A 13,309-nucleotide genomic window follows, 5' to 3' on the forward strand; every position below is an offset into this window, starting at 1 on the left:
GGGTCTGGGGAGGGGGCAGGCATGGCACTCAGTCTGGGGGGGGTAAGGTTGGGAGTGGGGCTCAGCACTCCGTCTCTAAAAGGTTAGCCATCACTGATATAGTATATAAGGATTTTTATGGATGAATTCTATTTTCAGGGGGAAAATGCTTTTTGAATCCTAAACTGACTTTTAAATTGAGTTTATAGAATCATGACCTAATTTGAGTTTCCTCTAGATTCCACAATGGCTTTTCCTAGGTCAGAGTTTTTTATTTTAATTGATTAGCCATTCTTCTGTTGTCATTTAGTTCGAGGAGGATATGAGGATTGCCTTGTGATTGTCTCATATCAAAATGAGAATTGGATCTGTTTCCAGTAGCTAAAGGGAAAACATGATAAATCCTAAACAGAATATCTCAGGCCAGAATTCTTGGAGAAAGGATTTGAAAGAAGTGTGGAAGGGAACTTGTTTGAAATGATTTTGATTAACTAGATGTTATTTGAAAGTATATGAAGGGGGGCAGCTAGGTGGCTCAGTGGATAGAGTGCCAGGCCTGGAGATAGTAGGTCCTGGGTCCAAAACTGACCACTTTTTAGTTGTGTGACTGGCAAGTTACTTAACCCCCACTATCTAACCCTTACTGTTCTTCTGCCTTAAAATGTTACTTAGTATTGATTTTAAGATGGATAATAAGAGTTTTAAAAAAAAAAGGAAATGAAGGAAAAATGGGAGATGCAAACAAAAAAGGCCAGAACTCTATGGTTACTAGGTAAGATGGCTTCAACTTGAATCTGTTTGCTTCTCTCATGCCTGTAAATTGCTTCTAGCCTCCAGTCTGGATAGTCAGTCCTTTGTTATTGTGCCACGTGGTGATGAAGTCACAGCCCATCTGGAGACCTTGATAAGCAGATGTCTTCATGGGAAGAACTACTGCCAGCAAGTGCTCTGTCTTTATGAACTTGCCAAGGTATGTCCACATAATATTAATGAGGCATGGCTAGTTTAAGGGCATGGAATGACAGGAAAGAAGCAGAAGCCAGGGAGTGGGAGCTGCCCCATTCAGGCACCTCTATAGCTTACAGACAGCAAAGCTAAAATGAAACCCTCAGACCTTTGTCAAGGTAGGAATGCTATTTTCACATGGAAACAAAAGCGTTATCTCTCTCCCCATACATGTAACAGCACTCAAGTAAGATAAACCACCTGGGAGTTTAATAAACCAGCCATAAAACTCACTTCCTGGCCTAGTGGCTAGTGGGCTGGCCTCACAGTCAGGTCAGTTTGGGGTCCAGTTCTGTCTCTAACACGTGACATTGATTGCACAATGCTGGACAATTGCTCAACCTCCCAGTGTTCCTGGAAAACCCATCAAGATGCTGAATTAAGGACAGTTGTTGATGTACCTTAATAAAGAGAGTTTCTGCACTATTGAGCTCCTACACTGAAAATCAATGATCCTCCCCAGTGTGGACACCCCACCCAAAACAAAATAGCACCCCTTAAATAAAGAAGCTAATGAGGCCAGGCTGGACTGCTGAGGGGCATTGGGCTGAATAATGGGGGAAGGGAGAATACCCAGAGCCCTAGAGTACAGTATTTTGGGTTATCTCAGCTCCTGGTTGGGAAGTTCCATCTTCCAGACTTCTGTTGTCTGAATTTGGGAGGATAAGTTAGCAAACAAGGGAAGGGAAAATCAGGAAGAAGTGGGGAAAGAAAGTAAAATAGAAAAAGAATAAAGATTGACGGGGAAAGAAAGGAGACTATTTGGGGAAAGTATGAGCTAGTCTGGAAGGGAAGGCCTATGTCAAGTTCTAATTTTTTATGAAATTTTAAAAACTCAGCTTGTGGTACCTGCCCTTTTCCAAATGAAAGCTCTTTTTGTCTTCGATTGGCTTGGGATTGGGGTTTGTAGTGAAATAGAAAGGAGAAGTGGTACTTGATCCTTTCAGCTGGGTTTTCCAAAGATCCCTGCTTAGTCCCAGGGGCCTGGGGTTGGGAACACTCAGTTGCCTTTGACAGAGAACTTTTTGGTTGCTGTTTCCCTGGCATGGCTGTCTCACCACACTCTCCTCACCCCTCAGGAGCTGGGCTGCACTTATGGGGAAATCTCCGCTCAGAACAGTGATGCTGTGCTCCGAGCTATCCTGTCCTCCCAGCAGCCTCACCGCTGTAAGCGAGCCCAGGCTTTCATTACTACCCAAGGCCTGAAGGCAGACAAGGTGGCCGACCTTGTGGCTGAAGAGGTGATGCAGGAGCTGCTGGCCTCCAAAGCAGGAAAAGGTGAGCAAGGTGTCCCCAGTACCTTCCTGTGGCCTCCTACTGAGCTGGCAGCATCATGGATGGATACTTATGTGTTGGGATATAAACATTTTTGAAATACATGTCTTGTGATTATTCCTTAAAAGTTATTCTCCAGGGCAGTAGAAAGCCAGGCCTAGGGATGGGAGGTCCTGGGTTCAAATGCAGCTTCAGACACTTCTCAGATATGTGATCCTGGGCAAGTCAATTAACCCCCAATTGCCTAGCCATGACCACTCTTCTGCCTTAGAGCTGAGACATAGTATCAATTCTAAGACAGAAGGTATGGGTTTTTTCATGAATCATGTAACCATGGAAAAAATATTCTAATTAAATTAAATTAATTAATTAGAAGAAGAAGAAGGTATGACTTTTTTTTTAAAAAAGTGATTCTCTAGAATCTCTTTGAAGGATAGTAGTGACTCTGGGCTTTCAAAGCCTGGGCCAACAGGATATCAGCTTAACAGGTCCTGACAAGCAGGCAAATTTCATCTGTGTGCCCAGCATTGCCTGTCATGAAGACCAGCCTAGCCAAGTTAGAGGCTCTTCACCCCATGATAAAGTTTAGGGTCATAGCCTCATATGAAATAGGGAATAAAGGAGTGGGGATTTGCAATGGTGAAGGGAGTTTCCATGCTGAGAATGTCAGATGTTTTGAAATATTTAAACTTCCAGGTGAAATATTCATGTCACCTTGCAGAAAGATGGCCAACATAGATGAATGAATATTCATATTTGACATTGATATAATTTTACTTTTTTTATTTTTAAAATATTTTTTCATGGTTACATGATTCATGTTCTTTCCCTCCCTCTTCCCTACCCCTTTCCAGAACTGACAAGTAATTCCACTGGGTTATATGTTATCACTCACAACCTACATTATTCATAGAGTAATCTTATGAGGCCAAAACCCCCAATAATATACCCATATAAATTAGTAGTAAATCATGTTTTCTTCTGCATTTCTGCTCCCACAGTTCTTTCTCTGAATGAGGACAGCATTCTTTCTCATAAGTCCCTCAAGATTGTCTTGGGTCATTGCATTGCTGCTAGTAACAAAGTCGATTATATTTGATCATTCCACAGTGTTTCAGTTACGGAGTATTATGTTCTCCTGGTTCTGCTCATTTCACTCTACCTCAGTTCATGGAGGTCTTTCTGGTTCTTAAAGAAATCAATTCACCATTCCTTATAGCACAGTAGTACTCCATCACCATTATATAACACAATTTGTTTCAGCTATTCCCCAATCAAGGGACAACCCCTCATTTTCCAAGTTTTTTTTGCCACCACAAAGAGCTCAGCTGTACATATTTTTGTACAAACAGAACCTTTCCCTTTTTTTTTCCTTTTTTTTTAAACACTCTTTAGGATACAAACCTAGTAGTGGTATGCCTGGCTCAAAGGGCAAACATTCTTTTAAAGCCCTTTGGGCATGATTCCAAATTGCCTTCCAGAATGGTTGGATCATTTCACAACTCCACCAGCAATGCATTAGTGTCCATATTTGACATTGAGAGTGACACTGAGACTGAATATCCTTGGTGGCTCCCCATACTGACTCCCGGTATTGAATGCTTTTTCCCCATGCAAAATGACCTCACTCCACCCTACCACATTTAGCTAGGGTTTTGTGCATTTTCTTCTCATATTTACAAACAATAACTGTCTTTTCTTCTATCTGAACAGGTCAAAAGCTAGCAGCCAGTCCAGCAGAAGAAGGCCTAATGTTCCTCCAGTTGACTGCTCTGTGCCAGGATCAAACACTGGTTGGCATGAAGCTGCTAGATAAGATTTCCTCAGTTCCCCCTGGGGAACTGTCCTGTAGTAAGTCAGTGCCATGTACTTGCTGAGGGCTTCAATGCATATGATCATATGTTTGTTTGCCCCTAAGGGTTCTATCTGGAGGCTCAGTCCCCCAGACCTTCCACCAGTAGGACCAGAACCTTCCTATTCCTTTGCTAAGTCATGCAGAATAGAAGAAGGAACTGTGGCCCAGGGAATTCTGGGCATCCAGGCCCATTTTTGTTGCCTGGCTCCTCTGTTTCTGTCCTCCTGTTTTTTCCATTGTGACCCCTCGGGCCTGTGTAGAAAGATAATTGAGCTAATGAATAGCAAGTGGCATTTGGTTAGAACCTAGGTATGGAGACAAAGCCTGTTGGGATTAATTAATTTTCCCTCTTTATAATCTATTTCCAAAGGCTGGGTTTGGAGCTGTAAAAAGACAGCATGCAACACTTGACTGTCAATTCAGGTCACCTGGCTTTTTAATTTTGGCTCTTCTCTACCTGTATGACCCTGAGCAAGTCATTTCAACTTTTAGGGCTGTTTCTTCCTCTGTAAAATGAGAGGGTAAAGAGGGGCAGCTGGGTTGCTCAGTGAATTGAGAGCCAGACCTAAAGATAGGAAGCCCTGGGTTCAAACCTGGTCTCAGACACTTCCTAGCTGTGTGACCCTGGGCAAGTCACTTAACCCCCATTGCCTAGCCCTTACTGTTCTTCTACCTTCTAAGATGGAAGGTAAGGGTTTAAAAAAGAGAGAGAGAAAGAGGATAGACCATATCTTTAAGATCCCTTCAACTGTAAATCCTGTGACTCTAAAAAGAAATATTTTCCAAGTTTCCATCTGGTGAATAGGTTTCACCCTGCATCCGAGCCCTTCTGACCAAGAGGGCACTAAACTGGTCTTTTGGGAGAATTAATGCCTCGTCTCAAGCCATCAAGTTCCAATGGGAACTTGAGGCACTTAATGGTAGCTCTGACCCCATCTGACTGCCCCATTTGTAGAGCCCTAACACATCAGGTGTTCCTTAAGGTACCTAAGAGATCCCTGGGATAAAATCTCCGTGCCAACACCCCATACCCTTGTCACTGGCTAAATAACCCAGAAAAGTTCACGCTGACTCCTGCAGCCTCCTCACTTTTGCCTACAGCCACAGAGCTCCTGATCCTGGCCCATCGATGTTTCACTCTGACATGTCACATGGAGGGCATCATCCGGGTGTTGCAGGCTGCACGGCTGCTCACCGATAACCATTTAGCCCCCAACGATGAGTATGGACTGGTGGTAAGTGACTTCCTCACAGCCACGCTCGACACCCCCACAGAACTCTGGCCAGAGAGGGACTCTGACCTTTGTAACTGGGTATCTCCAGCACCCAGCAGTGTCTTCCACTTTGTAGAGGTTTCATTGTTTTTGCACAGAATGTCTGAGTTTGTATCAGAAGTTACACATAACACAGGAAAAGTAAACGAGCTTGAGTTAGAGCCTAACATGGTTTAGGGAAGCTTCAGGGTCATCTTAATTCAGCTGATAGCTGCTCAGAGGTCATTTTAATAGACCCCAAGAAGGCAGCATGCATGTAACATGCACTTTGCTCTCTTTAAGGCATGTTTCTTTAGAGGTCCAGGGTAGCTTCCTCTGAACCCTCAGCGCCCCAGTTGTCCATTGGGAGCGGCACCTCTTTCAGCTAGTCTGTGACATCTTTAAAATGCACTTCCAGGCCTTCTGAAAAAATGGATGGTTTTCTCTCCTAATATTTATACCTTTGGTTTAATTTTCATTTTATTGCTATATCTCGCATTTCTACGAGGGAGGCAGTTAGGGGGATGCAACTTTATTTTACCCTAGTTGTAATATTTAAGGTACTGTTTCCCCACTGGAAACAGTGCTAGGTTCTTTATTTTGAGCATATTAAAGAAAGACCTTTCCTGCCTATGGCTTTTATATAAATTGAGTGGCTATATTTTATCAAATTCTTTTTTTTTTTGCATGTATTGAAAGAATCATTTTAACTTTTATTTTGATACTAAGTATGCTAATTATTTTATTTTATTAATATTGACTCCTTGCATCCCTGGTATCAAACAAATTTGGGGATAATGAATTATTTTGGGGGTCTATTTCTGCAATTTCCATTTATTTCATTTATAATTTTGCATCAGTAAGATTGCTTTGCAATTCTCTTTTCCTACTTTGTCTTCTGGGAAGGGTTCTAGGGCCATGTTTGTCTTATAAAAGAACTTTGGTAGAGTGCTTTCTATTTTTAGAACAGTTTTTGTAGCATATATATATATTCATTTTTGTAGGTAAACATCAGGTAAAAGTCCTTTTAATTCTCTATTTTCCTGCCATATGCTTATGCATAGTATTTTCTGGTAATTCCTTTTATTTGTTCTGAATTCTCCTTATTTTTTATTTTGGTCATTTGATTTTCCGCTCTTGATCAGCCTAGTTAATATTAATCTGTTTTGTTAATCTTTTCAAAAAAGCAACTTAGTTTTGCTTATCAGTTTGTTAGTTCTTTTTAAGTTCTAATTTTGAACATCTTATTTTTGTGTTTGTTAGTGGCTATTCCCAAAGGCTCTGTCTGTCCTGGCCCTGTTGGCTTTCTTTGTTTTCTCACATTGATTTCACTTACCCTGTGGATTCAACTATTAATTCAATGGATGACTCCAAATCTATACATTTAGGTGTGATCTCTCCTGAATTCTAGTCACATTGATGCTTCGGGCTTAGCCTATCCAAAACAAAATAATTATCTTCTTTCCTCATCTTCTCCCTTTTCCAACTCCCATTTCTTTGAAGGGCATCCCCATCTCCTGGTCACCCCGTTTGTAACCTTGGTGTCCTCTCTGATTCTCCTTTCTCCCCCCATACAGGCAGGTGCCACATCTTGTCAGTTCTGCCTCCACATCAGATGTGGCATCTGTCCCTCCATGTCAATCCCACAGCTAGTTCTGACCCTCCTCACCTTGTCTGCTCTATTCTAATGACTTCCTATTTGGTCTCTCTCTAATACATCCTATCCAGCTACCACAGCAGTTTTCCTAAGACACAGATCTGATCATGCCATTATTTTCAAAACTCAAAAACTTTCAGTAGTCCCTGCTTACTGCTGCCTTTAGAATAAAATACAGAGCCCTTGTCCCGCCTGTCAGGTTGGGCCCCCAGGCTGGCTCCCGCCCACTTTTCTAGCCTTTCCTCCTGTTACTCTGTTCCAGTGAAGCTGTACGACTGGTTTCCCAGATGTGACCAGCTTCGTTGGGGCCAGCACACAAATCTTACTTTCTTGTTCCCTTTCTGACTCCTTATCTTCACGGCTTAGCTCAGGTTCCATCTCCTCCAGGAAACACTTCCCTGATCCATGCAGGCCCTGGGTGTGTTTGTCCCCCAGCAGAATGTGAGCTCTTTGAGGAAAGGACTATTGTGGGGTTTTGTTCCTGTATCCCCAACACCTTAACCAGAGTTCAATAAATGGTGAACTGATTCAGTATATCTGCAAGTCTTTCCAATCAAAAAGGCCTAGAGAACAGCGAGCGCTTCTGATTCGGCTTGCTCTCTTTCCCAGGTACGCCTCCTGACGGGCATCGGCAGGTACAATGAGATGACCTACATATTTGATTTGCTACACAGAAAACACTACTTTGAAGTGTTGATGAGGAAGAAGCTGGACCCGGTAGGTGCCGTGTGATTATGAACTCTATATTGAACACATGCTGTTGCCATCGGATTCTGGAGCTGGCAGATGGGACAAGTTCTAAGGCCTCAAGTGAGAACAGGCCCCTCGCAGAGTAAAGGGAGGCAGAGGATGGTCTTGGTAGTGTCCTGGCTTGTCGGGCCGGGAGCAGCTGACCAGCATGCTGGGAGGTGTTCTAGGGAGAGGGACCGGGCCCAGGATTTCATGGGTAGAGAACGTTATGGATGAGGAAATGCCCTCCGTTACAGGCTGATCCTTTCTCTGCACTTGATAGTCTTGGAGAGTTACTGCGCAGGGCCTGGAGGGGTTCAGTAACCGCAGGCCCGGGCCACTCAGCCGGCCTGTATCCGAGGCACGAGATGCTGGGCTTTCTTGTTCTTTCTAGTTCTGTGCTACACATGCTGACAAGCAGCACACATCGCACTGCACTCTCCATCTGGTTATGCCAGGGAGATTCCTGATTTGTCCGAATTCATCTCCCCAAGCTGCTAAAGGCATCTCTCAGGTCTATAGATCTGTGCCTTGCAATTCCCATGGCTTCTTCAGTGACCCTGAGATCTCGGCTAGAATAAATGGGTTTGTCTCCTCCTGCTGGGGGTGGCACCAGCCGCTGGAACAGGGGCATGAGGTGAGATGGGGCTCCTGCTACACGTGAGCTCCCTCAGTGCTGGGCCCTAGGCCAGGAGGGCAGGCTTCTGGACAGGCGCATTCTTCCTCCCCCCGCCTGAAGAGGCCTGGAATCAGGGTCCTGAGGAAGAGAACAGCTTTCGTTGGCTGGGGGCAGTGCTTGTCCAGTATGCCAGACCATGTGCTAGAGAGAACTTCTAAGGCAGAAGCTTCTGTGGCTGGGCCCGGCCTAGGAAAACGACCGCATAGCCAAGAGCTAAGCACGCCTCGTTGTCAGCACAGCTGCAGAGCCATTACACAATGTGGTGGAAAGGCTGAGAGACGAGCTGAGGCCTGAATTGGCTGGTCGCTGCCGGGGCCCGTGCCGCTTTCCTCTTGGAGCCACCCTTCCCAGGTGCCCGCAGGCACGTGAGGCCTGGGAGAAAGCTTGCTCTTTGCTCTTCCGTTGCCCCATGAGGTGGTGCCTGTGTGAGGCTCCAGTGTGGAGCATTCCTGCAGTGCTTTTTGTCCAATTTCAGAGGAACGAGGTGGGCGCTGGCAAGAAAGTCCTTAATGAAGTTTCACCACAGCAGGTTGTGAGATTCCCCTAATGCTTTCTAATTGAAGAACTCTCCAAGTCAGACAATCCACGCGGTTTTCTCCATGCCGCTGGCCCCGAGCTCACCCTTTCTTCCCCCCCAGAGCGGGACCCTAAAGACGGCGCTGCTGGACTACATCAAGCGCTGCCGCCCTGGAGACAGTGAGAAGCACAACATGATTGCTCTGTGCTTCAGCATGTGCCGGGAGATTGGGGAGAACCATGAGGCAGCTGCCCGCACCCAGCTCAAGCTCATCGAATCTCAGCCCTGGGGTGAGCAGCGCTGGGGCCATCTCCACAGGGGGCCGAAGAAGCTTCACAGATTAGTTGCCCAGGACTCGGGCTGCCTTACTCACCCGGGACTGTATTGGAAATGGGAGCGGGCTTAGGAGGCCAGAGACTTCGGGGGAAGGGGGGGGGCCTTGATGTGGCAGAAATGTGCTGGGGGAGGGGGGGGGGAAGAACCATCTCATGGTACCAGCACAGGAGGAAACTGAGGCCCAGCCTTGCCTCCAGTGAGGATCCTCAGTCAGACATGGGGTATCTTCAGGTATTTCCTGATGCTGCCCAAAGGCAACGGTTGGTTCAGCATTAAGGTAGAAATGAGCCCAGACATGTGAGACCAGAGGTTCCAGAACCCCGGGAGCCCCGATCAGCAGCAATTCACAAGCCTCCTTTACTTTGTGCAGAGGAATGCATCCAGGATGGGCCCCGGCTGAAACAGCTGCTGCTAAAAGCCCTGACACTGTTGTTGGATGCGGCCGAGAGTTATGCTAAAGTAAGCAGGGCCTGTGGCAGGGGAGGGAAGGGGACATCCACTGACGGACAAGAAGAGGCCTTGGCTTTTGAGGACACGGGGCTTCCTCCATAAAGAGGTATTTCATTACTGTCCTTCCCTCCTTCCCCACCCAATCGTTAGGATTCCTGCGTGCGCCAGGCTCTGCACTGTCACCGACTTACCAAGCTGATAACACTACAAATCCACTTTCTGAATTCTGGCCAGAACACAATGCTCATCAATCTTAGCGGGCAGAATCTGACAGACTGCATCATGGCCCTGCCTCGGTTCTATCAGGTGAAATGGGACCTTCATTGCCCTGATTGTTACAATTGTTTTGTACAAAGCCCAAACAGGCAGTTTGGCAGGGCTGAAGCCCATAATGAGTGGGACAGACAACTTGTTTGGATATTTGTTTGCTTTAAGTAAAACAGAAGTCCAAATGAGAGCAATTGGGTAGGAGTCCAGAGCTGGCCAAGGCACTTGCTTCTAGTACCCAGTGCAGCACTGGTAGAACTTGGTCATTCCAACCAACTTTCTATACTCCTTGGCTTCTCTTCCTCATGACTTCCTTCTCCCCCACACCTGCATCCCTTAGCCCTCTAGGGACATAGAAGATTGCTGCTATCTATGCCAAAGGTGAAAAACAGTCCCAAGTGTCCGTGGCCTTCTCCTGCAGAACTGGAAACATGCAGAGCTGCTTCTGGTCTAAGGAATAGGGAAAATCCAGACCCAAGGTCAACACCTTGGAATCACCCATCTCACAAATTCTCTCCAGGGCCACCAGGGAATGTTGTCTGATTACCCAGCATTCTCCCCATCCCCAAACTTATTCCCCTATAATGTGGAGAAATTTGAGGTGTCACACAATATTTCTGTTGTGGCAAAGTTGGAGTATTTGCAAAGGTTAATGAGCATGGGAGATATTTCATGCCCTGCAAGGGGGAAGCAGATCTAATTCAGTTTTCATAGGGTTTAAAGCCTTCTCCCTCTAAATCTCTACTCCTGTAATTGGGAGTGTAAATATTTCATTCTGAATTTATTCTGGTAGTGGTCCTAACTGTTATTCAGGAACCAGAAAGCATGGATTACACACTCTGCTTCTCTTTTCTTTCCTGGTTTCACCCCATTTTCTCTGCCCCTACAAAGGAGAGTAGACAAAGTCTGCTTCTTAGCAGCAGGAATAACCAATTGAATAGAGAAAAGACAGAAAAGTCTATTAGATCAAGTGAAGTTATGGACTAAAGCCACCCCTTTGGAGACCCAAAACTACATAATCTTAAGAGAACTGGGAGGAATTTTGAGAAATCTTGTCCAACCTTGTTTTTCATGTGAAGAAAGCGAATTGACATATAAAATGCTAAATGGAATAGCATTAGAGGGAAACCTGATTACATCTTATAAAAGCTTTTAAAATCATCATTTACTATATTTTAATATTAAAAGGATTCAAAATATTGAATATCTCAAAATAAACATCTTTAGTTCTATACCTGATCATTCCTTCCCCTTCTCCCATCCTCTCCCCCACCCCACCCCCCCTTTTTTCCAGGCCTCTATCGTCACTGAGGCCTACGACTTTGTCCCAGATTGGGCTGAAATTCTGTATCAACAAGTGATTCTCAAAGGTGACTTCAATTATCTGGAAGAATTTAAGCAACAAAGGTTACTAAAAACCAATATATTTGAAGAGATTTCCAAGAAGTAAGTATTATAAAGCAGATTGCCTTGTCAGTATCAAAACAAGTAATATAACCAGTTGCTTAAAAATTACTCCCTTTGGTGACCTCCCCTTGAGGACAAAAAGAGCTCTGACCTAAACTGCTACAAACACAGAGCAGGCATTACATCCTGTGACTCCTTGCAAATGACAAAATAGCATTTTGTACTTAAAATAGGCAGCTTCAACTGCTGCTGAATTAAGTTTGTCAATGTAGATTTTCAAAAAGCCATTTTCTAATCAAGATGAGCATTGATAATATCCGTCACAAATTTTTAAATCAGAAACGACTTCCCTGATAGGAAGCATACAGTTCTCCACTGCTTGTCAATTTAAGCTCTATATAATAATCATGTTAATGTTTCTCTTTAGATTTAAGCAGTGCCAGCCAACTGAGACAGTCACAAAAAACATGAAAAAGTTACTGTCGTACTGCGAAGATGTCTACCTGCATTATAAGCTGGCATATGATCACAAGTTTTATGATGTCGTAAATAAGCTTCTCAAGGAGCCCCAGACCGGATGCTGTCTGAATGACATGTTGGCAAATTAGAATAAAGCTGAGGAAAAAGGACTTTCTGCCAGCATGTCTTGTGATGTCCTGTAGTGGAGAAACGGTTACTTTTACACAAATGACTTAGCTAGAACCAGCTTGGTATGTTAACACACATTATCATTTGAGGACATTCATTACAAGATCACCCAAGACAGACACTTCTAATAATGAAGTTTTTATTTAAAAGTAAACTGTTCAAGTTGGGTAGGTATGCATCTTTCTGTCAGCATCTAGAAGAAACTACTTCCAAGAGCCAGAGAATGTTTTATAAAGTAGAAGTGGATTTGATTCCTTCTAGGACCCACACATGGCCCAAGTCAAAGAGAGAGTGCAATACTGATTAAGAATCTGTGTCTGCTGTTCAAAAGGTTTCCATGCCTGTGAATAAATTTTATACAGCTGAAAACCATTTGTAGCTTGTGTCAGAAATTAGTTTCCCCACAAAACTGGAATGCCTTCCCATTGATTGCATGCTCTCTCATCCAGTGGCTTTTCTTCACATTACATGCCAGTAGAGAAACGGATCCCATTTTACCCTGCCTCAGCTAGTGCAGAGCAGGGGTTCATAACCAAAATTATCCGATGAACTATTTCAACACTTAGTTTCCTTTGTAGATAGTTAAAAACATTCTGAGAAAGTCACAGGTTTCACCAGATTGCCAAAAACAGTTATGAAGCCCTGCCTAGGAGGCCGGGTTATTGTGGTCTCTTCCTAGCACATTTTAACAGGCTGAGTATGAAAAATGTTCTTTCTCATTAACTTTCTATCCCTGTGACAGTAAAAAACCTAGAACAGAACTTTGTGTTCTTACCCTCATTTACAAAGACGCTCCAAGAATCTTATTACAGCGAAACTCAATTCAATACCACTTTGGTTCAATGGCTATAGAAAAAATGTGGAAATAAGCTTCTGTTATAAGTATTCATAGGCATTTATACACTTAAATCATCCCTGTAAAGCTGCTGAGAGCTTCAAATTTAAGGGCTCTGTGAAAGAACACTTCTTACAAACAGTAGACTAGTAGTATTTAAGCATTTAAATTCTCTTAACATGTCAGAGTAGTAGGAATAGGTAGTCCACACCTTAAGAGTTTCAATGTCATGTTAATGGCTTGTCTCCTCAACAACTTGCGTCCCTCTAACAGAGCAGCAGCAAACAAGTATTCATTGGACTTCTGTGACTACAGAAGGGATCTCTTCCATTCTCTCCACTTGATATATGCTTTCTTCAATCAAAGGTAAACTTAGTTGAAAAATCAAGTCAGCATCAGGACATGTCAGTGTTTCCT

General features: G+C 44.1%; 1 protein-coding gene across 1 annotated transcript in view; it reads left to right on the plus strand.

Annotated features, from left to right (window-relative positions):
* SPG11 (SPG11 vesicle trafficking associated, spatacsin) overlaps window positions 1-12,429 on the plus strand; it is a 91,409-nt gene extending 78,980 nt beyond the window's left edge. The window contains exons 31-40 of the mRNA XM_044665075.1: window positions 810-949; window positions 2,064-2,262; window positions 3,973-4,110; window positions 5,216-5,349; window positions 7,634-7,741; window positions 9,071-9,239; window positions 9,656-9,744; window positions 9,886-10,041; window positions 11,297-11,448; window positions 11,837-12,429. Of these exons, the coding sequence (XP_044521010.1) occupies window positions 810-949; window positions 2,064-2,262; window positions 3,973-4,110; window positions 5,216-5,349; window positions 7,634-7,741; window positions 9,071-9,239; window positions 9,656-9,744; window positions 9,886-10,041; window positions 11,297-11,448; window positions 11,837-12,017 (1,466 nt within the window). The 3' untranslated portion in view covers window positions 12,018-12,429. The remainder of the gene's footprint in view (window positions 1-809; window positions 950-2,063; window positions 2,263-3,972; window positions 4,111-5,215; window positions 5,350-7,633; window positions 7,742-9,070; window positions 9,240-9,655; window positions 9,745-9,885; window positions 10,042-11,296; window positions 11,449-11,836) is intronic.
* The last annotated feature ends 880 nt before the right edge of the window (window positions 12,430-13,309 follow it).

This window comes from Gracilinanus agilis, chromosome 2 (genome assembly GCF_016433145.1).
Source record: "Gracilinanus agilis isolate LMUSP501 chromosome 2, AgileGrace, whole genome shotgun sequence".
NCBI classification, from domain to species: Eukaryota; Metazoa; Chordata; class Mammalia; order Didelphimorphia; family Didelphidae; genus Gracilinanus; species Gracilinanus agilis.